Genomic DNA, 24489 nt, shown 5'->3' with positions numbered 1-24489 from the left:
CCCTATGGTTGTGATCTTTATTTAATGTGGGGTTATTTGGCTCTGGTCCATTCCAGGCCTCAATTCCCTGCAATGAGAGAACTCATTGGTGTCATAGATGAAAACTCCTGACTAATTAGGACCAGGTTTTAATGAGCAGCTTCCCATATTTCAGAAAAGTCACCTGACTGTGGTTTTGCAGTGGCATTGTAATTTCTTAGTGTTTTGTATGTGTTTACGGGCACTTGATACAGTGGCTAAATTGGGGGGTTAGCTGGGAATCGAAAAATAATGATGTGTGTTAATTGTTACAAGGGAAGTTCAGTGTAGTATGAGGAGAAACCACTGCATTGAGTCACCTGATCCCCTCTTAGAGACAACTGCTGAAGGAAATTCCAAAACTCCCTAGATAAATGTGCTGGGAATGATTAATGTGGAGTTGGCACTGCTTCAGAGTAAGGAGATGGGTTAGATAATATTTAGGAGTCCCTGTCAGTTCAGTTTATCTGCATTTGCTACAGTTGGTACTAAACAAGACACCGGAGGCTTGTTTTTTTTTTTTTTTTGTCATTGATTTTTTTAGGACTTTAAGTTCTTGGGTGAAAGTATTTAGCGGAGGTCAATCCTGAATAATTCAAAGATACGTGAATGTTTGGCCGAGTGATAGTACAGTGCCTTGGGGACTGAAATAATCTCACAAAGCCTTCTGTACCTGCTTTAAAAGTGAGTTTTGGAGTGTTTATGGGCTTACCTTTTGTTTATGTTCTACGATTTGCTTCAACCAAAGCAAAAAAGCAGAATGATTATGATGAAGACTGAGGCTTCGTCAGTCTTAAAGTGTGAATGTTCACCCCGTTTCTGTGTGGCGATCCCGCTGTAAGGATCCATGTTCAGTCACATGCAAAAACAATTATGTTGCATCATATCTAAAATTAGTTTGTATTTGCTAATTATTGCAATAATTCTTTTGATCTCCTTATTCTGAAATGCGGCAAGCAGTATTTCACTAAGAGGTGCAAACAAGGCCTGGTTTAAGCTCCCAGCTACAGGAAGGGACCCATTTGCAAAGCAGTGACCAAGCTCGTGTTTTTGAAGTGGGAATCAAAAAGCATCGGTGCTCTGATACCCTGCGTGGTGAATGTATAGGAAGACGGAATTAGTTTTTGCTTGCTTCTTTATGAATTGTTTCTGACAGCTGAAGTCCCCATGTGAAACTGAGGGAAAACTAAAATTCAGTAGAAATGAGGGTTTGACACAGTATTTTCTTATAACCCAAGTGAAACAATGAAATTGAATTTTGCGCCGTATTAGAGAAGGCTGGAGTTCTCTAAGGCACCTTTCCACAAAGCAAGAACAGCTTTGATTGAATACGACGTTGTCTCAACAATGTCCAGTCTACAAAGAAGTAATTGCTGGAATGAAGGATTTTTTAGCTTTTGGGTGTGTTACAATCTTGATGACTTCACATGTTCAGTAGAAGAGAAGTCAAGAACCTGACAGACCTGTTCAGTTTTGCTTTCTTAAGCTTCTGGTGAGTTTAGGATTTTGCTGTTAAAAATCTTAGGTGCAAAGCATTTCTTTAGTTGTTAACTTACCAGAAGGCACACCGCCTTCTGAGGAGGGACGAAATTCTGATAATGGCTTTTGATTTAGTTCAGTTTTGGACTGCTGCTGGGTTGATTTTGGTTAATGTCTAGGAATTGCTTAAAGAAGACTCACTGGTGGTTAGTCTCAATGCAAATCAGACCATTAAAACTTAACGTACATGACAGGTCAAGTTTCAATCATTGGCTGGGTAATTCCGGTGGTGCCATTTACGTTTCTTTAAGTATTTGTTATACGAGTATCAATTTTCCTAATTTCTAATTGAGAATTAGAAACGGAAAAGGGCTAGTCTGCCTTTTACAGCTGACGTGAGCATTAGAGGAGCGCCATTCAAAACCCAATTGAATTAAAACCGGGGAAATGGTCGATGTTTTCGAAGGAAAGCAATGCTGGTATTCTGGCACTGCGCAGGTAGTGTTGCTGCTTCTTAAACTCCTTGTTCAGTCTTCAGTCTCTTGGGGGTTTTCTGTGGCTCAAACCATGAGATTTTTCATCTGTCTTTACAAAAATAGTGTCTCCCTCTTTCATAGAGTTTTGAGTTCCTGTGAAGCATCCTCATGGAGTTGAGGTTTGATCTGGTTGTACTTACTGCATTAATTGATGGAGATATTTGGGTGGCATCCTTATTAAAAAATAAAAATCTACATGTATAGAAAAGCAGTTGGTAACTTAGACTTACGTGCTTTACAGCAGTAGATTTCTTACTTATAACAGTACATTCTGTGTTCAAGCAACTTAAATTCATTAACTGAGCTTAAAAAAAACCCCAGTCTACTAAGGACAGTAATGCCGTCCTTAAAAGTTTGTTAAATAATTTTTTTTTCTTCATTTCTTATTTTGTCCCATGCTTAAAATTCAGGATGCTAAGAGATTTCTCTGACACACGCTGAGGGAGTAAATCCTACAGTCTAGCTGCAGGCATCCAGGCTTGATAGAGGATGGATTTAGCAAACTGAATGCCTTGTTCCAACTTGCTGAGACGTTTAGGTTGGATAGTAAAACTAGACTTGCTCTATTATCTGTAAATACTAACATTTTTTTCTCCCCATAGATAAATATTTTCTGGCCAGGAACTTTAATTAAAGCTAAGCAAGAGCCGCTATTGATGTTTGATTTCCACTGTCCCAAATATAAGCAAATAAATAAGTAAGGTCCCAGGTACAATTAAACGTAGGTACAAAACACCACCATGCAGATTATATCACTCATTCTTTTTACTCTGCTTGGGTATAAATTTTTATTAGTTTTTCGTACAGAATTCCCACCTCAGATCCTGGAACACCTCTCGCTGTTGAATACAAATCTTGCCATAATTCTAGATGCGTGCTTCAGTCATTGGGACTTAAAAACCAAAGTAACTGCTATGAGCAAATTGGAATAAATCATAAAAGTTTGGGTGATGTAATGTAAGGGATTAAAATATAAGTATATATCATAGAAATGTAAGTGTATATCATAAATGGATTTATCTATGTAATACGACTTTTTCAGGGTCTCTTGACAACAGGAGTAGAATTCGAATCTCTTCCTGCGGCCCTTTCTCTACCTGCGGAGTCTGGTCTCTATCCGGTAACTCTTGTTGGTGTTCCTCAAACCACTGGACAGATCACTGTCAACGGTAAGGGATGTCTTCAGTCATTCCCTTCCTAGCAAAACCACCGTGTGTTTTACATCTCCGTGGATTACATACATTTATATGACTCAGTTTAAATTGATGTCCTTTGTGTATTTGCCACTCTGAATTCTGCTCAGTACGTAAAAGAAAAAAACAAACCAAAGCAAGCCGATTTCTGCACTAGACTTCATTAAAACCACAGTCTGATACATCACTTGGTTGCAACAGCAGAACACATATTTACAGTATCTCATGTATGAAAGGAAAAGGATAATGAACTCAAACTCCCCTTTATGAACGCCTTCATTTGGAAAGCTTCTGTGGAAGGATTACTTGAACTTTTTCGTGAGAATGCAGAAGATAATCATGCAGTTCATTTTTTCTTAATTAATCGTGTTCATGTAAGATTACAGAAATTTTTGCAGATCGCTTCTGTAGAAACAATTTACCTAATATGTGTAGTCTGTTTCAGTTGAGATATCATTTCATTAATAAGCCTAAATAAAATTGAGTTGGTGGTAAGTAAAGAGAATTAAAGAGCTTTTGTAGAAGACGAGCAGATCAGTCTCCTAGAAAAGGAGGTATATATGAAGATGATAGATTCAACACGTAATAGGACTGAATCATCTTACCAACACACAATTTTAGGTCCCTGTTCCTGGAATACAGAGTTACAGGAAAAAAAACCCACTTTATTAAAGCTAAACACCAAAAGAAAATGGCTTTGAACTTGAAGAAACTCTGTTCTCACTGAGTTTTTCTTAAGTGCTTTTCTGTCTGCTCATAAAATGATTCTTCATTTGATTTTTTTTTTTTTTTTTACCAAGGACTATTTCAGTAAATACCGAAGAGCATCAAAGCGTTCAGAACACTTGTGCTGTAGTTGTCTGCTTTTAGTTTCACATACTAAAAATGTATTGCAAGTAGAGGAGTTGCTTTCTGTACTTGGCGGCTGTTTGTGTGTCAATGTATCAAATTTTCCTTCAGCTATAGTTTGTACATATTGCCTCGTAAGGAATCCATGTAGAGGTACTTTCCCTATAAATTGAACTTTCAGAGGATAAGCTCTGGTCTTTTATGTCTGAGTATATGCATTTATACTCTTATTATTTTCCGAATTAATTTCCTTTAGGATTCTTTTATCCGTAGCTTCTGGATACAGTTGAGACTCTTTTCCTATAAACGTTTTTTTTGGAGGAAATAGGGAGCCGTTAACACATGTTGAAGGGTAACAAGTTTTATGTGCACCAGTGGATGAGGTGATGTATAAAATGGTGGTCTCTATCCTATGAGTTGTGACGTTGATCTGGTGAAGGATTCTGCAGAACTTAACATAATGCGCGGTAGAAACTTCGGTAGACTCCTTATTTTTTAAATTTTACACATCACAGATACAAAGACGTACGTATCTCTTGTTTGTATGTTGTCATGTAGTTATAAATGTTGTTATTTAGGGGGTTTGAAAACCCTTTACATATTTTGTGTCCTGAGACGATTCCCCTGCAGAGAACGTGATGGTTTGCGGAGCAGAAATATTGGCAAGATCTGATTAGTGAACTTAGTGCTTTTAGACTTTTCAGAACAGAAAAGTTCACAACATACGGATGTTTCCTTCTAAAAATCAGGCTACCATACTTCAGTTTTTGGAGTCTTCAGTGATTGCCTTCTGGACAATCTGCCAGGAGTGAAGACCAATGGCTGTACTGTTGAAGTCATTCCCGCTTTGCCGAGGCTGCAGATCAGCACCTCCCTTCCAAGGTGAGAAACTGAATTAAATGATGATTTTATTTGGTTGTATTTAAGCGTTAGTCACATGCTGAATAAAAACTCCTTCATCTGAGTATATAATCAGTGCTTTAGTAAAATAAGACATAAAGTATGTCTGTGCTATTTACTTTGGAATATAAATCTTAAGTTTTTTGTTTTACTGCTCGAAACCTCGGAATCTCGTAGACAATATTTTGACATTTACTTAACCGAGGGAGTGTGATGGTTATTTGTTATTGAAGTCATATTTTAAAAGAATGAATCCTTTAAAGGCTAAATATTCATAAATTCTTTGACGTAAAGAGGTAACCCGTGGAATAGCATAGGTTGGAAAGGTGCCTCTGGAGGTCACGTGATCCAGGCTCTTGCTCAAAGCAGGGCCAGTTTTGAAAAGTGGTATGACTTGAATGGTAGATCAGGTTGCCCGGGGCATGATCTAGTTAAATTTTAATTATCTTCACGGGCGGTGTTTCCATCACCTCTGTGGTAAATCAGTTCCAATGTCTGACCACACAATAGCAAAAATCACCCCCTCTTCTTTTTTCAAAACTGAACCAACCCAGCTCTTTGAACCTGTCCTAGGTCAGATGCTCTAGCCTCCTAATAATTTTCATAATTCTCTTCTGGATTTGAACGAATATATCAATATTTCCATTGTTCAGGACGGGCCCAAACTTGATACCATACTCCAGAAACAATATGTTTAAGAGGTACAGGAAGAATCAACTAAAATAACTTCCTTATATGCTCACCAAAAAAGACACAGTAGGAGTGTGGGGTTTTTGTGGCTTTTTTTTTTTTTTGAACTTTTTTTTCCATGAAGACTGTAGCTGACTAATTGCATGATTTTAGAGAGAGCTGGTAAGACACTGATTCAGTTCAATTCTTGGAACTTTTCAAGGTAGGAGCATTCACCTACTAAGCTGCATGTTGATCATTATATGTCAGAGTCTTGGCATCCATCTATGTTTTGCAAATAGCTGTAAAAGTACAGAGTTTCAGTTTTCCATTTTTTTGTTTGTTTTGTAGGTTTTTTTTAATATTCCTTCTAGCTATGGATCAGGAAACAGCCTTTTTGTTACTTACTGCCTTGATAGCTCAAGTACCACAGGGATTGTTCTATTGATTGGAGCATCTCAGCTCCATTTATGATCCTTAGTAGGATGATCATCAGTGTCGTATGTCGCAAAGACATATATACGTGTATATATACATATTTTTTTTCTAGTTGTGTTCTTCAGCAGGGTTTACTTAGTAAAGCAAAGGAACTGGTTTTGTTCTGATTTTTCTGTACTGAATTCTACTTTTCTAATCTGGAATGGGCTGTTTTGATGGCATTGTGTTACAAAGCTATAAAAGTAATATCCTGATGAAGACAGCAAAATAATAAAATGCTGCAGTTGAGTTACATGTTGGTAAATTCCCTATAAAAATTCTGCTAGATAGGGAGTCTGTGGGGTTCCGCTGTACTCAAAATTAATATTGGCTAGCCAAGGTTATGAATATATTAAAGAACATGATGGGTTTGAAATACAAAGGGAATTGCAAATATTCTTAAATGAGCATAATATCTGCTCTTTTTGGATATATGTTCAGCTGCTAATGTGGAACATTAACATGATTTTCTTTGTATATTGGTGTCTGTTTGCTTTTTCAGTGCTGTTAAGTGTACTTTTAGTTTCTTCAGACACTTTAGTTTCAGTAGTCAGTCTCAGTTCATGTGACATCCTGGGAGTTCCGATGCGCTCCTGGCTACCTTGCAGCATGCCAGCGAGGTCTCTGTTTACCATCACTTCTTCTCCCAGCCTCTTCGATACCAGCAAATTGCCTCACGTGACTCCTGTCAAGTGTTTTATCCTTTGGGTTCTCTGGAGGACGATGTACTTTTAAAAGACATGGCAAAGAAATGAAAGAGAAAACATACTTCATTTACAGACAGCAGAATAAAATCTCAATCCGATTTCTATCTTTGCATCTTGCTGATTTGCTTTACGTTTACATTTGCGTTGATACCCACCTTACCAACGGGTGATGTTGGGCTGTATTCTTGAGAGAGAGTCTTTTCCTGACAAAGCACACTAGTTTTTATAGCTGCTTGTCTTTGGAACCTTCTGCTGGAGCTGAGATGACTTGTCTTATTTTTTCACCAAATATATTTATTTTTGAAGTATTTGAGACCATCTTGATACTGTATTTATTTCCTTGCTTCTTTGTAGGTGATATTGTTGGTATGTAGGAAGAGGTCTCTTTGAAAGGTCAAAGATATATAGCTGTTTATAATTTCTTTTAAAGTTAATCTAATAGTAATTTTGGGGTGATAGTCATATTGGCAAGAATAATTCCAGGCCTTTCTAGGCATATCACAAGCTCTTTTTAGAACTGTAAAATACTTTTTAAATTGATCTGTGTTATAGAAGGTCAATTTAATAAACTCAATTTTAGCAGAAGCTGCAATAGAATCAGAGAATCATCTGGGTTAGAAAAGACCCTTAGGATCATTGAGTTCAACTGTTAACCTGACACTGCCAAGTCCACCACTAAATCACGTCCCTCAGACCCACATCGACATGTCTCTGAAACACCTCCAGGGGTGGTGACTCAACCACTTCCCTGGGCAGCCTGTTCCAATGCTTGACAGCCCTTCTAGTGAAGAAATTTTTATACTTATCCAATCTAAATCATTTCCTCTTGTCCTATCACTTGTTACTTGGGAGAAGAGACCGACCCCCACCTCTCTACCCCCTCCTTTCAGGTAGTTGTAGAGAGCGAGAAGGTCTCCCCTCAGCCTCCTTTTCTCCAGGCTGAACACCCCCAGCTCCCTCAGTCGCTCCTCACAAGACTTGTTCTCCAGACCCCTCACCAGCTTCGTTGCCCTTCTCTGGACCCGCTCCAGCACCTCAGTGTCTTTCTTGTAGCGAGGGGCCCAAAACTGGACACAGCACTCGAGGTGGGGCCTCACCAGTGCCAAGTAGAGGGGGATGATCACTGCCCTAGTCCTGCTGGCCACACTGTTCCTGACACAGGCCAGGACGCTGTTGGCCTTCTTGGCCCCCTGGGCGCACTGCTGGCTCATATTCAGCCGGCTGTCGACCAACACCCCCGGGTCCTTTTCTGCCCGGCAGCTCTCCAGCCACTCTGCCCCAAGCCCGTAGCGTCCATGGGGTTGTTGTGGCCCAAGTGCAGGACCCGGCACTTGGCCTTGTTGAACCTCAGACCATTGGCCTTGGCCCATCGATCGATCCAGCCTGTCCAGATCCCTCTGTAGAGCCTTTCTACCCTGAAGCCAATCAGCGCTCCTGCCCAATTTGGTGTCATCTGCAAACTTACTGAGGGTGCACTCATGAAGCCCGCTGTGGGTTGAGAAAGACTTTGTTAGTATATATGTTCATTGTTATGTGTATTTGTATATATATTTGTGCACAATTTTATATGTATCGTATAGATTATATAAAATTATTACACGACTGAGTAAAACAATCCTAATGGAAAAGCTGATGAAGTAAGAAAATTGAGGGAAGAAAATGCCAAATAAATAAAATTGGGGAAGGCTTCTCATATTGAAAAATATCAGTCACTTCCACAAGAACCAGGAATTTTTGAAGCTGTGTGCCAGGCATTATAGGTTGCTTTCTTGATGAGTACTTTCTAATATAGTGAAATAATTGTGCAATACTGTTTTGCTCACGGCCATGTTTGCAGGCAAAGAAGAAACACGATTTACGTATAAAGCCAAGAATTCACTGTTTTTGTTGTAATGATTCCTGTATCAGACTGTTGTTAGTCCAGATGCAGTTATTGCAGGCGAAAGAAAAAGAGAGAGAAAATACTCTGTACAGAAGAAGAATCGTTATTAATAATACACTTGAAATTGCTATACACACGCTTCCTATTTTCTACCTATTTTCCTAGTGTTTCCTCAGCTCCTCTGAGTCCTGAGGTTGGCCTTTTCAGTCTGGCCGTATATTGCATTGTCAGCATCTGGAGACCTTCACCGAGAGGAATATGATGGATTGGAGGTTTTTTTTTTTTTTTTCCACTCTAGAAAACACTTGAAGCCGTTTTTGTTTGCTACCACATTTTTGTACCTTGTTCTTTCTTCACTTAAAGCTTAACGTTGCATCCAAATTTAATAGATGTGGTGCTTTTTTTTGTGTATTAGATCCTTGTTTTCTTTGTTACCCCTGAAAGCTCTTTTTGCCTAGCTCCATGTCTGCGTTTCTTTGACTGTTAGTGATTTTTTTTTTTTTTTTATAGCTGTGAGGTCTCCGGTGCTAAGCATGTGCCCTGTCTCTTACCATCCCATTCCAGTACTACTCTTTGCTGCGTCCTGTGTCTCCACTTCGCAGTGCCTCTGCTGTTGTACCAGACCTATGTTTCTCTACACGGTGTCTCCGTGTTAGTCATAAATATCTCATTCTACTCAGAACAACTGCTTTTTACTACTAACTGTATAAAAGTATGGTTGTGCCGAACAGAGGTAACAGAAATAAAGCAAATTGAGCATAGCCACCAGGTCAGAAGAAAAATTGCTGCTACAGTAAGTCAAACCAAAGTTGCAGGCAGGTCAGGACAAGTTCAGAGCGGGCACAGAATCACAGAATGGTTTGGGCTGGAAGGGACCTTCAAAGATCACCTGGTTCCAATCCCCAGCCATGGGCAGGGACACCTCCCACCAGACCAGGCTGCTCCAAGCCCCATCCAGCCTGGCCTTGAACACCTCCAGGGATGGGGCATCTACAGCTTCCCTGGGCAACCTGGGCCAGTGTCTCACCACCCTCATTGTAAAAAATGTCTTCCTTATGTCCAGTCTAAACCTACCCTCTTCCAATTTAAAGCTGTTGCCCCTTGTCCTGTCACTAAAGGCCCTGGTAAAAAGTCTCTCCATCTTTCTTCTAAGCCCCCTTTAAGTATTGAGAGGGTGCAGTAAGGTCTCCGCAGAGCCTTCTCTCTGTCACTCCAAATGCCCAAACTTCACAGTGCTGCAATGAGAATGATACATGATAGTAAATTTCAAATTCTCAAAAACCATGTGTTTTAGGTACTTGGCATAGATGTGTTCTGAAAGACTAAAATCTGCTCTTATTTGTGGAGGCTGCTTATCTTATGGTGAGGAAGGATGGGATGGAGAGGAAGGACAGCAGAAATACCTGCCAGAAGAAGTTACTGAACCTGGGTTTACCAACAGAATTATCGGTCATTAATCTCAGTAGCTTTTGCCCTTGTATCCTTGATCCCTTCTGACCACTTTGCATTAGCATGAAAAATACAGTCAGAAATTGAACCTCTGCCTTGTTCTGCAATCCTCTTTCTCATTCATGTTCTAAAGAGTTCATTTATATTCACTATTTCACCTTTCGCGCAGTGAATTTCTTCCAGATCTGTTCCACTAAAACTGCGTTCTCTCAACTCCCGTATTACTTCTTCCTAGCAAAGGTCAAGGTTACCGCTCAATTCTCCTTTATCCATGATGTGTTGTCACAGCATTGCGTGTATCTGCCGTTTCAATAATTGACTGGTTTGACACATTTGTTACTTTAAAATGAAACGCTTGATAGTCATTTGAATAAATTCTCGTGTTTCTGAAGCTTTAGATACCCATGCGTTTTCTCTAGCACATATAACTTGTAGAATAATTTTTGCTTTATCTCCAAGTTATTTTTACAATCTATTGCTCTACTAAGTGTAATTTACCTCATATTTCAGATACTGTTTATAGAATCATAGAATGATTCGGGTTGGAAGGACCTTAAAGATCATTTACTTCCAGCCCCCCTGCCGTGGGCAGGGACACCTCCCACCAGACCAGGCTGCTCCAAGCCCCATCCAGCCTGGCCTTGAACACCTCCAGGGATGGGGCAGCCACAGCTTCTCTGGGCAACCTGGGCCAGTGTCTCACCACCCTCACAGGAAAGAATTTCTTCCTAATATCTCATCTAAATCTCCCCTCTTTCAGTTTAAAACCGTCACCTCTTGTCCTGTCATTACACTCCCTGATAAGGAGTCCCTCCCCATCCTTCCTGTAGGCCCCCTTTAGGTACTGGAAGGCTGCTAGAAGGTCTCTTTGGAGCCTTCTCTTCTCCAGGCTGAACAACCCCAACTCTCTCAGCCTGTCTTCATAGCAGAGGTTCTCCAGCCCTCGGATCATTTTTGTGGCCTCCTCTGGACCTGCTCCAGCAGGTCCATGTCCTTCTTGTGGTGAGGACTCCAGAATTGGATGCAATACTCTGGGTGGGGTCTCACCAGAGCAGAGTAGAGGGTCAGAATCCCCTCCCTCGCCCTGCTGGCCATGCTTCTTTTGATGCAGCCCAGGATGCGGTCCCTTATAATCTCTTAGGAAATTGGTTTCTGGGTGAACTGCTGCATAAAGCAGTGCTGCTTATCTGTCATTAAATGTGTTTGGGTCTTCATTCCACACATATCATATGTTGGTGGACTTGGGAATGCCTAATGATGGAAGATAAGGGATCCTCGCTGTGAGGCCAAAGGATTCATCTCTTCTGAGGTTTCTTCTGCTGGTTAACTTTATTCTCACTTTTGTCATTTTTACGGGCTGATCAGAGAGCAGCGTGGACTTCAGGATCTTGCAGAGGACTCTCACCCTGGTTTCTCCTAAGTAGCACTGAACTTCTTATTCTTCTCAATTTTATTTTTTGTTATTTCTCTTTTACATTCAGCTCTTGATACTCATTGGTACTCAACCCTAGTGTTCAAACACTTGGTAGATGAGATACGACTTTTTCCAAGTTTGCTCATTCTAATGACCTGCTCTTGCTTTTTTTGCTCTTTTCCCTTTTTTATGGTTTTTGCAGCATTTTTTAACAAGCTTTCACAGTTAGGAATACATATTTTATATTGTTTGAAATCTGACTTGTCTTATGCATAAAATATTAACGTTTGTCCTCAATGGTTATAAAAAATGACCCTGCCTAAAATGAGAATGGAAAATGATATCTAATAGCTTCAAGATTGCAGAGCAGTAGTTTTGGAGTCTTCAAAGAATAGTTAATAGAATGTAGTAACTTGACAGGTTTTTAACATGTTTATCGTAATATTTTGTTTGTCCATGTGTCACGTTTTGTAGGTCTGCTCATACGCTTCAGCCTTCTTCAGGGGATGAAATCTCCACTAATGTGTCTGTCCAGCTTTACAATGGAGAGACCCAACAGCTCATCATTAAGTTAGAAAATATTGGAACAGAACCACTGGAGAAGCTGGAGGTCACAGCAAAAACGGTCAACACCAAGGGTGTGTATGCTGATTTATATTCAGAAAAAATAACCATCACTTTTTCTCTGATAAAAAGGGGACCAGTTGTGTTATGCTTCTTTTAGGTCAGTTTAGAATAAATATCATAATCCCTGTTACGGAACTGGAATCATTCAGTTTGATTTCATTGTAGGAATATAGCTATGAAAGAGAATGTTAGAAAATGTAGAAAGAAAATGAAAGAAAGCGTAGAACCGTCTGTGTATCAAAGGGTCACTTTTCATTTCATTTTAATGTTACTTGGGGAAATTTTGGGTCTAAATTATTTTCTTCTTATGTCTAAATACACTGATTAGTTAAATTACCATTAGCAGTAATGTTGTACTACTTGAGGGAGTGGAAGTAAATAATCGTAGAATCTTCATGGTTGGAAAGGACCTTTGAGATCATCAAGTCCAACCATGTACACACAAAAAAAACCCCAAACCGCTACAATCTCTGCCACTAGAGCATGCCCTGAAGTGCCACATCTACACGTTTCTTAAATACCTCTAGGGATGGTGACTCAACCACCTCCCTGGGCAGGCTGTTCCAGTGCCTGACCACTCTTTCAGTAAAGTCATTCTTCCTAATGTCTAATCTAAACCTCCCCTGCTGCAACTTCAGGCCATTTCCTCTGGTCCTGTCATTATTCACTTGGGAGAAGAGGCCAACACCCACCTCTCTCCAACCTCCTTTCAGGTAGTTGTAGAGGGCAATGAGGTCTCCCCTCAGCCTCCTCTTCTCCAAACTAAACGTGCCCAGCTCCCTCAGCCTCTCCTCATATGCCCTGGTCTCCAGACCCCTCCCCAGCCTGGTAGCTCTCCTCTGGACACGCTCCAGCACTTCAATGTCCCTCTTGTACAGAGGGGCCCAGAACTGAACACAGTACTTGAGGTGAGGCCTCACCAGTGCCGAGTACAGAGGCACGATCACTTCCCTGCTCCTGCTGGCCACGCTATTCCTGAGACAAATAAGCCTGCTTCTGTCTCACTTAGTGAGCTGTAAGAGAAAAAATGGGATGAAAGACTTTAAAAAACATAGCAATAAATAAAATAAGCTATTGTGAGTTAAAAGAATGATTGAAGGTATGGAAGAAATACAGTACATCTCCTGCTTTCACTTATGTCTCCTAAAATACTCTGTACATATTAGTATTAAAAAGTAGGCTGATAGGTGAATCTTGCCTTTGCTTTGCGATGTGTTTTATCAATTTTGATTTGTCCTCTGAGGCACCGTTATGAAAGTGATATTCACAGAACTGCAGATGACAAACAACATAATCTTTACTTACAATAGAAATACCTTATTTTATTGCAGGTTTTATTCTGTCAGTGCCAGAGTATTAAAACGCAATGTGATACCTGGTGATTTTTGTTCATTTCAGTATTGGAGCTCGTGATTTTTTTTATTTTCCAACAGAATATCCTTTTCTCTGTAACCTGCGAGAACAGGACTTGCCAATCATCTAAGAATAGATTTTCTGTCTGAGACTTGTTACCGATAATAATTTTAGAAGCTGAAACATATGATGACTTAATGTTCTTATTTAGATGATTCCAACGTGCGCCTACTGTGCTAGGTGCTGTATGTATGTAACGGAAAGACCAAATACAGAACGCATATAAAATGGTGAAGTTTATGGAATGAAATGTATTAAATGGTGGAATATATGGGCCTCTGAATCAGATGTTAATCAGACTCTTAGCACATAACGGTACGCAGTTAATTGATTCAGAATTTTGAACAAGAGACCCTTGTCAACTTTAAAACCATCATCTCTTAGTTAAAGCTTATGTTAAAAACAATGGGGGCAAAGGAGAAAAGTTGATACACTCAGTATGAGTTTAATAAAACTTTTACTTCATCCTTCATTTTCTTTTTCTGTAGCAAATGTTTATAATGAAGCCTCTTTGTGTATTTGACAGTCTCTTAGATGTTATTAAGCATGATAATAATTGCTTTTATCAGAAAAAGGAAAATGTCTGATGAGTAAGTTACAAATATTCATACTCAAAAAATGCAACACTTAAATGGCTATTTTTGAAAAATAGAAATCAGAGCGAGTTTTGAGAGGCACCAAATGATATTTATTCTGAGAGTGTGAGAACCGTGCCGTCAGAACTGCAGAAGCCTACGCGGGCAGGAACCTCTGGAAATCGTCTTAAACAAGCGTCTTTTGAAAGCAGAACTTTAAATGAGGTTATCCAGGGTCCTGTCAAGCAGAGTCTTCAGTTGCATTGTCTCACAGGAGCGAAATGCACCCCCATGTTTGGAACTGTATGGTCGAGAATGTTATTGGGAGGAAAAGACGTACTTACATAAGTATGACTTTTACATGACTCTGTGCTGTGGGTACAACGTAAAGCGCTGAAAAATGCTATCCATGGCAAAAGAACTCATGGTCCACATTAAGCCTGTAATAATTATGTTATTTCAAATGTGGTTGCGTGTAGGTCTTGCAAAGGATGGACCTTTGCCTTTTTAATGGACTCTCTTCCATTTTAGTTATTATAAATTGATAAATGCATAAGGATGGACTCATGGTACAGTGCGACATGTCCCACGGGATTCTGGTGATCAACAGGGCATTTGTAATGTCATCAGCTCAGTTTGTTGTTGAATACTACATGTGTGGAAATAATGTGGATATGACATTAAACCATCTCTAATAGCAACACAAACTCTTACCTTGGTATTATATACCAAACTGAGAACATATGCAGACACTTATGAACTATCTGTAGTGCATTCAGAAGTTGTCTCTTGGATGTTCTTTACTACTCCTCAGCTGAAATGTGCCTGTGATTTAAACTGCTCAAGGTCTCCTTGAAAGCTGTTAGGCATCTTCATCTGCTGTGGCCACAGCTTGCCTGTCAACTTGGGAGCCTGTGAGAAGTTGTCCAATTTCAGCCAAATACAAAGAGCTTTCAATCATCCCTTGTTTCACCTGATTCGCTTTGGTTCTTTTAGTCTTGGCAGTTGCTCGTAAATCTTTCGCAGCTGCTGCGTGCCTGCCTGTCTGACTTCCATTTCCTTCCCTTCTCTTTCTGGGGCCACAACTTTCAGCACGAAGATGAATACCGTAAATAGCAAACATTCTCACTTTTTTGGTTGATATTACTGGGTGGGATTAGGTGTTGCAGTGCGGTGACCTGACCTCCCTCTTCTGTTACATTAGCTTGAGCCAGTTGCTTTCCTTGAGGAAGCCCACTTCTCTGGCATTGTTTTCAGTGGTGTCTTGTTAATGAGAACCTCTGGAGATGAGGCTTTCAAACCTGCCTTCCCTTAGTTCTTCTCTTCTGTTTCTTTCAGGTGCAGCTCTTTAGCTTTTCCACTCTGGCCCTCAGATAAATGAGCAGAAATTGCAGCTTGCCCTGTGCAGTTCGTAAAGGACGTGACAGAGTTTTTGAGTCCTTTAGCAACCACGCGTTAGGGAACAGATCCTGAGGCAAATCAGGAAAAGGGACTTGTCATGTTGCCACAATAAACATGTCTGTCACGTCTTTTAATGTCTCATGGCACTGCTCTGTCTGCCAGGCTGTGGTATCTGGAGGTTGGGCGTCACATGTATACTGTCAAGGTCAACTCTGTGTCACCTCACGTTGTCCCTCACCAGGTCAGATGGTCTAATACTTATTTTAGAATGATGACGTGGGCAAAGGGGGATGCCTTCCATCATTTGTCTCCAGTGAGCTCTTGGCAGAGGCTTATTTCTCAGTTAGGGGTTGCACTCTGAAAGCTTTGATAACCCAACTACTTGATCCACTCATGGGCAACTGTAACCCTGATGTTTTCCAGCTTGAAGGACTGAGAAGAGCGTGCCAGGTGTTCTCACCAGCCTCATGGCCTTTAGGTTCTAGTAGTGAGCACCAGCTGCATGTGCTGAATGAACTTGGATGATGATGCAAAACCTCACTGATCTTTTTTAGAAGTGATTGACCCCTGGGATTTAAACAGAGAAATAAATTCACCTGTCTAGCTGTATTCTTCCCATGGTCGTTGAACACATCTGCTGCGGTCTCAGCTGTTTAACGGTGCCAGACCACAAATGAAAAATCTTGGCGGTCCAGGTAACCCACTTTAAGAACTGTGAATATCCTGGAATAGATCTATTTACCTTTTTTTTTGCCAAACAAAACTGCAAGGTCTTTCAGATTGGAGTTGGGTTATGTTCCATAGAGAGTTGGGAATGCAGGCAGGCTTTTCTCCGCTTGGTCCAAATGTCCTTGTGAAGGTAGGACAGCAAGGAGCGTTGGTAATCCAGTCCCAGCCTGGCTGCTGTGGTTTTACTGTCTGGGTTTCTCAGCTCAGGTCTCTTCCTCTCTGCCCACACTGGCTGACCGAGATCTTCGTGATTTTGTTTGATTCTTACTAACTCTTTTTTCACTCATAGGGTAAATGTCAAATGGTTCATGATTTTAGAGCATTTTTTTCCTCCTTTTAGGGATACTTTCTAAGTGCCTAGAGGAAACTCTGATAGATACGTTTACGTTGTAAAGAACGTAACAAGTCCAGAAAGTTAATTTCTCTCTACCAGGTCTGAATTCAAAATATTCTGGATTTTCGCCTCAAATTTAAAGAGGCTGTTTTTCCCCAGTCGCAAAGGGAAATTAATAATAATGTCGGTACAATGCCTATGAGCTGATGAACTATTGCTACTTTTAACGCTGTAACTCGAGTGTGCTCTCCTGGTTTGAGCCCACAGTTCCTCTTTTTTAAAAAAAAGGTGGTGGATACTCTGCAATGCAAAATGTGCAACTTTCATTTTTGCTAGAATGCCATGCACTTGGAGGAGTTAAGATGTATGAATGCCACTGCCTGTGCATTTCGAACTGATAGGTATTTTGAGGTCCTTTGTATTCTGCTAGCAATATACACTGCAGCTGGTGAGGCAGCGAGAGTCAGACATGCAGATTACCTTAGAAGTCTGAACAGCTTTGTTGCCTTGAAGCACATCAGATTTCTGTCTTCAGGTGTCTGATCATACTTAGAATCATAGAATTGTTTTGGTTGGAAGGGACCTTTAAGATCATCTGGTCTAACCATTAACCTCACCCTGCCAAGTCCACCACTGAACCATGGCCCTCAGCACCACGTCTGCCTGTCTTAAATTCCTCCAGGGACGGAGACTCAACCACTTCCATTGGGCAGCCTGTTCCAATGTTTGATAATCCTTTTGGTGAAGAACTTTTTGCTACTATCCATCCTAAACCTCCCCTGGCGCAACTTGAGGCCATTTCCTCTTGTCCTGTCACCTGTTACTGGAGAGAAGAGGTCAGCCCCCACCCCTCTACACCCTCCTTTCAGGTAGTTGTAGAGAGTGAGAAGGTCTCCCCTCAGCCTCCTTTTCTCCAGGCTGAACAACTTCCATTCAGTGTAGAATGGTTTGGGCTGGAAGGGACCTTCAAAGGTCATCTAGTCCACCCCCCCTGCAATGAGCAGAGACATCTTCAACTAGATCAGGTTGCCCAGAGCCCCCTCCAACCTGACCAATGTTTTTGGAGATGGCGCATCTACCACCTCTCTGGGCAACCTGGGCCAGGGTTTCACCACCCTCATTGTAAAAAACTTCTTCCTTATATCTAGTCTGAATCTTCCCTCTTTTAGTTTAAAACCATTACCCCTTTTCCCATTGCTACTGGCCCTGCTAAAAAATCTGTCCCCGTCTTTCTTAAAAGCTCTCTTTAGGTACTGGAAGGCCTCAATAAGGTCTCCTCGGAGCCTTCTCTTCTCCAGGCTGAACAACCCCAACTCTCTCAGCCTTTGATTTGAGAGATGTGCAGTACTCTGGTCTCCTCTTTCTGTGCGAGTTGGAAACTGCTCTTGCATTTATATTCCCTTTCAACTGCTCAGTTTGAGAAGCAGCAGTTGTTTTGGTTTTGTTCTACAGACTTCACCTTTCAGCTGTAGTCTGTTTCCTTTTTCTTTCTACTGTTTCCTTTTGTCCTTACCTTTAAACTCTTTCCCCCACTGTTCCCAGTGTCTTAATTAAATTGCCAGCAGTGTTGCTAGCATCTCGCTGGACCTCCAGGCTGAACGGCGTCTTCTTATCCTCCTGTGGGTGTGTTTTTTTTTTTTTTGTAAATTTGCGTTTGTCAGGAATCCACAACTGTGCTCAGAACACTATTCTGTGTATATACAGTTCCTCTGGTGCTTTAAGTTCAGTTTGCAATTTTGAGGCTGTCTGCAGATGATAATGCTCTGGTTAATAGAGGATTCAGTCCCGTCCTGCCCCATTCTCCCATAGGAAGACAAAGGCATAAGAATTTGAGAAATGTCCTCCTAGGGCTGATGGTCCATCTAGCTCAGGAGTCACAGGGCATCAGGAGATGCTTCTGAGGGACAGCGTGCAAGCCTCGCCACTCTTGTGGTGTTTCTGTGGCGCTTGCTTATTATCCGTAGTTGCTGTACGTGTATCCTCCTCTTTAAACAGCCCTTTTTGGTCTTACCCGTGAATGTGCCCGTCCCAGTCTGAAGCTGTTGGTGCTTCTTGCCACTGCAGCCTCCTGGAGCAACACATTCCAGGAATTCACTAGCAGCTGGGTAGAGAACCGCTGAACCTGTTTTAATCCCATCTCCTGCTAGTTTTATCAAGTGCCTGCAGTTCTCATACCAGGGAATTTAGCGAACAACAGTTCTGCACTCACTTTATCTGCCATCTTTGCAATTTTTGTAAGCTGTAGTCATCTTCCCCTACTCAGTCTCTTCTTCAGACTGAAGAGTCCCAGGTTTTTCCAATCTCTACTCAAGTGGCAGCTGCTCCACCCCCTCGATCATTTTGGTTTCCCTTCTTTGGATGGTCTCTAGCTCTAGGATGTCCTCCTCACAGTACAGAGACCAGAACTGCAGACAACGCTTAACGTGTGAGCGCACCAAGGTTTTATGCGGTGTCACAATGCCCCCCTTTGACTTGCTCTCAGTATCCTTCCGAATGATGACCTGTGTTTTGCTATGGTGTGGGGTTTTGGAGTTTTTTTGTTCTTTTTCTCCCCCATTGCTGTTCAGTAAGCTGTTGATTCCAGAGGACCATCCACGGTGACTCTAGGGTTTCTTTCTGGAGATGTAACTGCCAGTTCCAAGTTCAACATACCAGGCAGGGCTCACCTCCTGCCTGCCCCCCCCGCTCCAAGATGCATTATTTTACCTCTGTCTGTTGCTCCATGTGTGTATGTAAGTCCATCTTTTGCATACTCACTTGATTTCATAAGGTCCTTTTGAACTTCTTGCCTTGGACGTTACTGCTTCCCTAAAGGATTTTGAAACCTACTCGGGATAGACTCTGGAAATTAATCTGATCAAGTGGTGAATGTAATTTGCAGGACAATTTAATGCTGATAGCCTTAAACATTGTTATTGAAAGAAATGGCTTTGTCGACACTGTTCTTCTATAAAGCATTTTATAAAGAGGAAAAAAGAAATCAAAATCGTGGTAGCTCATAAATTCTATACCTTTGCAATATATGCAATTGAGGTATTGATGTTCAAATACACCAAATACTAAACACACTTGAATTTGTTCCTATTTAAGTAATTGCGAAATTCATCATTTTATGGTTTTGCTTGTTGACTGGTTATCTTAAGAGCAAATAATTTTGAGAAAAATGGTAGCAGTCCAAATTCATGTTGTTCTGTACAATAGCACGAATTTGTGCTGGTGGGAGGGTAAACACAGATTATGGCTTTTCATAATGGTTTCAAGAGCCATGTAAAGTTAAATACCCGAAGAGTCAATAAAGAATTGTATAGGTGTGCTCACATTAAAATAAACCATTTGTGTATCTTGGGAAAGAGAGTAAATTAGGAAAATGAGAAATGTAGCAAAAAGCCAGATTTACCTGGGAATTTAAGATTGAAAAGAATCGACAATATGAGGTTCTTGTGATCTCAAAAGACTCGCTTGTCTGCCGAGTTTCTCTATGCAAAATCCAGTGTGGGCTTTTTTCTTTGTCAGACCTCAAAATGTGTTAAGAGTTAGATTGTGTTAGAGTTACCCAAAGTTACCTGGTGAGTTAGCTATTATATGATACTTGTGGGTTTTAGTGATTTAGTATCCAGTAAAATGATGAAACAACTTGCTAATTTAAACTCTTGACTAAAAACTGCTTGTAACTTCAGCTGTTTGCTAAACACAAATTTTGGACTCTAGAAACAACTGAAAACAGGAATATCCCAAATAAGACTCTTTCCCACTGAACTGAAAGGTTTGAAGCCCTGTGCTGTAGTATAATTCACTGTAATAATTATGACTGAACAAGGTGAAGAAAACACTATTAAACTATAAAGCACTGCCAGATAAATATAAAGTCGGTTTTTCTCTACAGTTTAACTTTTAGCTTGAGCTTGGACTTTGTCTTGTAATTGCAGGTGTTGAATCAGAGAGTATCGGCAAGGGCTGTTCTCACGTGGAAAGTCTTTTCACTCATAATACCTTCAAATAAATCTCCTACTTAGTGCAAATACAGTTTGGGAACGACTTGCTCATTAAACTGAAAATAGATATGGGATATGTCATTCTTCTTTGCTTACACTGAGCAAAACCATCCCTGTAGCGTATTATGGTTTTACTTCCCAGGAAAAGGGTACAGAGATTGCTGTACTTGTTGAGCCGCTGCTTCTCTTTAAAATAGAAGAAAATCAGAACAGTGATGTGGTTACAGCTAAATCGCTAGATGAGCTGGAGGGGACTTTAAAGAAGCAATTATTAGGAGGATTTTTTTTATTTTTACCTCATCTTTGTTCTTATAAAGAAGTCTGTAATATTGATTTGATGTGGAAAGACACAAGACAACAATTGATGGTCTGTGAGAAAAAATGTATCTCAGGGAAAGCAGTTATTGTTTAGGTAGAAGTTAATGGAAAAATATTCGCTTTTTTTTTTCTTTCCCTAGTTGCAGTTGTTTCTGGGCAAATGCACAAAGTTTGGACTGGAATTCTAATTACTTTTTTTTTTTTTTTTTGAGAGACCCTTAATTCCGGATGGTAGCTATTGAGGCAGTCTTCCCAGCCCGTTTTCTCACGCGTGGATCTTAAAGGATGGTTTTGGAAGGGCTCTGAAATGGCAATACACCGATTTACTCTTAAACACAGTAGCCTGGTACAAAGCAGAGGTGAACCGTGTGACTTGCAGTGGTCCCCGTGGCACGCACAGCAGTGCTGAACTAAGCCTTTAGAATAATTCTTCAGGGTTCTACAGTAAATTAATAAATATATTTTTAGGATTCTGCCAGTTAAACCATCACACTTATTTTATGTATTAATAAACTTTTCTGCTGTTTTTAACATTCTATGGTCTTGTAAATTTTAATAATTTCATGCATGTGGTGGGTTGACTCTGTCCGGAACTGAAGCCCCCCCCGGGACGCCAGGCACGTACTGCGCAGCAATAGCCACGAAAGCTGGTGCGTTATCAACCCTGGTTTAGTCACAGATCTGAAACGCACCACCATCCAGGCTGCTGTGAAGAAAATTAACTCCATCTCAGCCAGACCCTGTACGATGGATGTTTTTATCACCCTTCCTGAGATTATTTATGAAGGGCATGAAAGAAATAAGAGATCAGCGGGTATTTCTTGTGCCTATTTAGTATCTGAAGTAAGATTCATTCAGGGAGAAGTCGCTGTGTTCCTGTACCGTTCTAGTACGTAACAACCTTTTCTGTCATTCTAAAAAAAATTATTTGCTCTTGTGTAAAGTTCATAGAATATCACTTTTTAGATTTCTTCTGCTGAAGGCACTTAAATGTCCGTGACTTTTGGTTTTGATGTACTTCAGAGCTTGAAATAACAGATAACTAACTCACCCTTCTTCTTCCTGAAGTTGACTTAATTAACCCTCTGCTCTTCTTTATTTCAAGAAGGATCTTTTGTTGTTCCTGGAGTAATAAGGAGACTGAATAACGGGATAAAGTATCCCAATGTATTGATGAACAGTAAATACTGGTTTTTTTTTCTGATATTACCATCTGGCACGTTAGGCTTAGGGCACAGGAGCTAATAATTGCAGATGCCACATCTCATAGGGACCAATGATAAGTAATTTCTCCAACAAATATCTTTTAACACAAACTATCCTGTCTGGCAGCATCCTTAATATTTGGGTCTTGTACACTTGGGGCTTCTCGGTGTTGAGAAAGGACTTTATTTTATAAAAAAATGAAAGCTGATGGTCTTCCTAGCCTCCTCCATTGTGTTTCAGAGTTGTAACTGATTTATTTTAGTGTAATATTTTGATGAATTTTTTTTTTTCTTTTATGTGCCATTTCCTGCGTTAGAGTCTGTATGATTCAAAACCGTAGGAAGTTTTAGGTTCCCCTTTCAGGGTGTGATCTGGAGCATTCAAAGAATATATTTAATGCTGCCTATTGCGCAGTATTTTTCTTGTGGTTGTGTTCTTCTTCACTTAGGTTCATCTGTTGAGCTTTGCAATCTACGTGCTCCCAGGTCAATGTCAGTGACCTCGCTAATGTCTTTCTAGTGCTACATTCATTTTTAATGCCTTAACTCTGAATGTTTCAGAACGTAAACAGAAAATGATAAATCAGTTAATACTCTCTACACGTTATAAACTTAACCTTCCTTAACACAGGGATTATGCTCATGACATTTTTCCTTATTTTAATACAGAGAAGCTGTATGGGGACTTCCTGAGTTGGAAGCTGGAAGATACCCTCTCCCAGTTCCCTCTAAAACCTGGAAAGATTGCAACGTTTATTGTAAACATTAAAGTGAAGCTGGACTTCTCGTGCCAAGAAAACCTCCTGCAGGATCTCAGTGATGGTGAGTTTTTCATTTCTCCTTGCTTAGGGGGGTTGTGTGTCCTTCTGAGAAACTCTTATCCAATTGTCGTGCCATTCATTTTAAAATACGTGCAATGTGGCTGCGTATTTTCATGTTTGTGTCTTGTAATGCAAAGACAACTGTTCAGTGAGCTGTACAGATTGAAGAGTGAATTTTTGTGCCACCTATGGGTAAACTAAACTTTCCCATCATGAGCCCTTGCCCTGCTGGCTTTTTAAATCTTTCTTGACAGAGTGTTTTTGATCTGTCTCTTTGCATCCTTATCTTATGAAGAAGAATAGTTTGCAAACAGCAGTGGGTTTTAAAGAGAAATAACGTTAAGTTGATCATTTAGTTATCCAAGATTGTAGAATTCTTAATCGTGGCTGACTGCAGTTTTGCCAGAAGTGACACACTGAAACGCGGGGCGTAATCCCCCTAATATTTGTACTGGCGAGAAAGTTTCATGTGCTTAAACTCATTGTTTCTTTTGAATAAAAAAAAAACAAAACAAAACGCACTCAATGTTTGCTTGTATTAGAATTATCTGGAATTACAAGTACCAGATACTTTTAATAAGGATTTCCTTTTTATAATAAACACACAGTCTCACTGGAGTAATTGCTATACTCTGTATTTTTTCAATTGCCTATTATATTTACACTGATTGGATTAACTTGACAAAACAAGATAATCCTGTATTTAAAAAAAAAAATTAAAAAAAATCATTGTTATTTGGACTGTTTTGCAGGACGCAGTTGCAGGTATGCATTATCAATATAATTAAATTTTTAAAAAATAAATATTTTCAGTATAGAAAAAATACAACAAAATGATACACGTAGCCTATTCACGTTGAATAGGACTGAGTTCGGTGAGTTGTCTTGCAGATGCATTTAGACAGAAATTATATTAATTGTTAGTAAATATTAAAAGGCTTCTTTGTTTTTTTAAATGTCGCTGGTATAAAATACATAAATTATAAAAATATTTTAGGATTTAACTGCACAAACCCCATAGTGTTGCTACGCTAAAGTTTACTTCAGAACTTTTTGAAAGAGCTGACAGTGGAGGAATCCCCCACCTTGGTATTATTGGGAAAAAATACCTGACAAGGAACTGAGGCTTTGAGAAATGCCCTTGATAGGAAACGTCATTCCGTACTGCACAGATTTGTGCTACAAACTCACAGGATTGCGGGGGGTGGCGGGAGGAGCTGATTCGACTCTAACCGTAGGATGATTTTGCTGTTTCAGGAGCAGATGCTGCTGCATTGTTTACAGATCCCTGAACTCTTGGTCCTCACACGCCCTGTAGATGACTGCTCCTTTTCCATGGAGATTCTAATGGCTTTTTGCTTCCTGATTTTTATAAGAACTTTTCTTAGATCATAGTTAACTCATTATCTGTTACATTGCATGGAAAGGGTATAGGCCAGTTGACTGAAAATTTAAATTGAACTTTGGAAACTTAGCGTTTATATGTTGACAGGTTAGCATT

At 40.2% G+C, this 24489-nt stretch overlaps 1 protein-coding gene across 3 annotated transcripts in view; it reads left to right on the top strand.

The window, feature by feature from the left end:
* The window catches only part of TRAPPC9 (trafficking protein particle complex subunit 9), a 538517-nt gene that overhangs the window by 72519 nt on the left and 441509 nt on the right, over positions 1-24489 (top strand). For all 3 annotated transcript variants that reach the window (XM_063327588.1, XM_063327590.1, XM_063327587.1), the window contains 4 exons: positions 3076-3202; positions 4825-4957; positions 12048-12211; positions 22837-22989. In XM_063327588.1, coding sequence (XP_063183658.1) covers positions 3076-3202; positions 4825-4957; positions 12048-12211; positions 22837-22989 — 577 coding nt within the window. The remainder of the gene's footprint in view (positions 1-3075; positions 3203-4824; positions 4958-12047; positions 12212-22836; positions 22990-24489) is intronic.

This window comes from Chroicocephalus ridibundus, chromosome 2 (genome assembly GCF_963924245.1).
Source record: "Chroicocephalus ridibundus chromosome 2, bChrRid1.1, whole genome shotgun sequence".
Classification (NCBI taxonomy): domain Eukaryota; kingdom Metazoa; phylum Chordata; class Aves; order Charadriiformes; family Laridae; genus Chroicocephalus; species Chroicocephalus ridibundus.
Note: the sequence above shows the minus strand (reverse complement) of the source record. Positions and strands in the feature narration are given on the sequence as shown.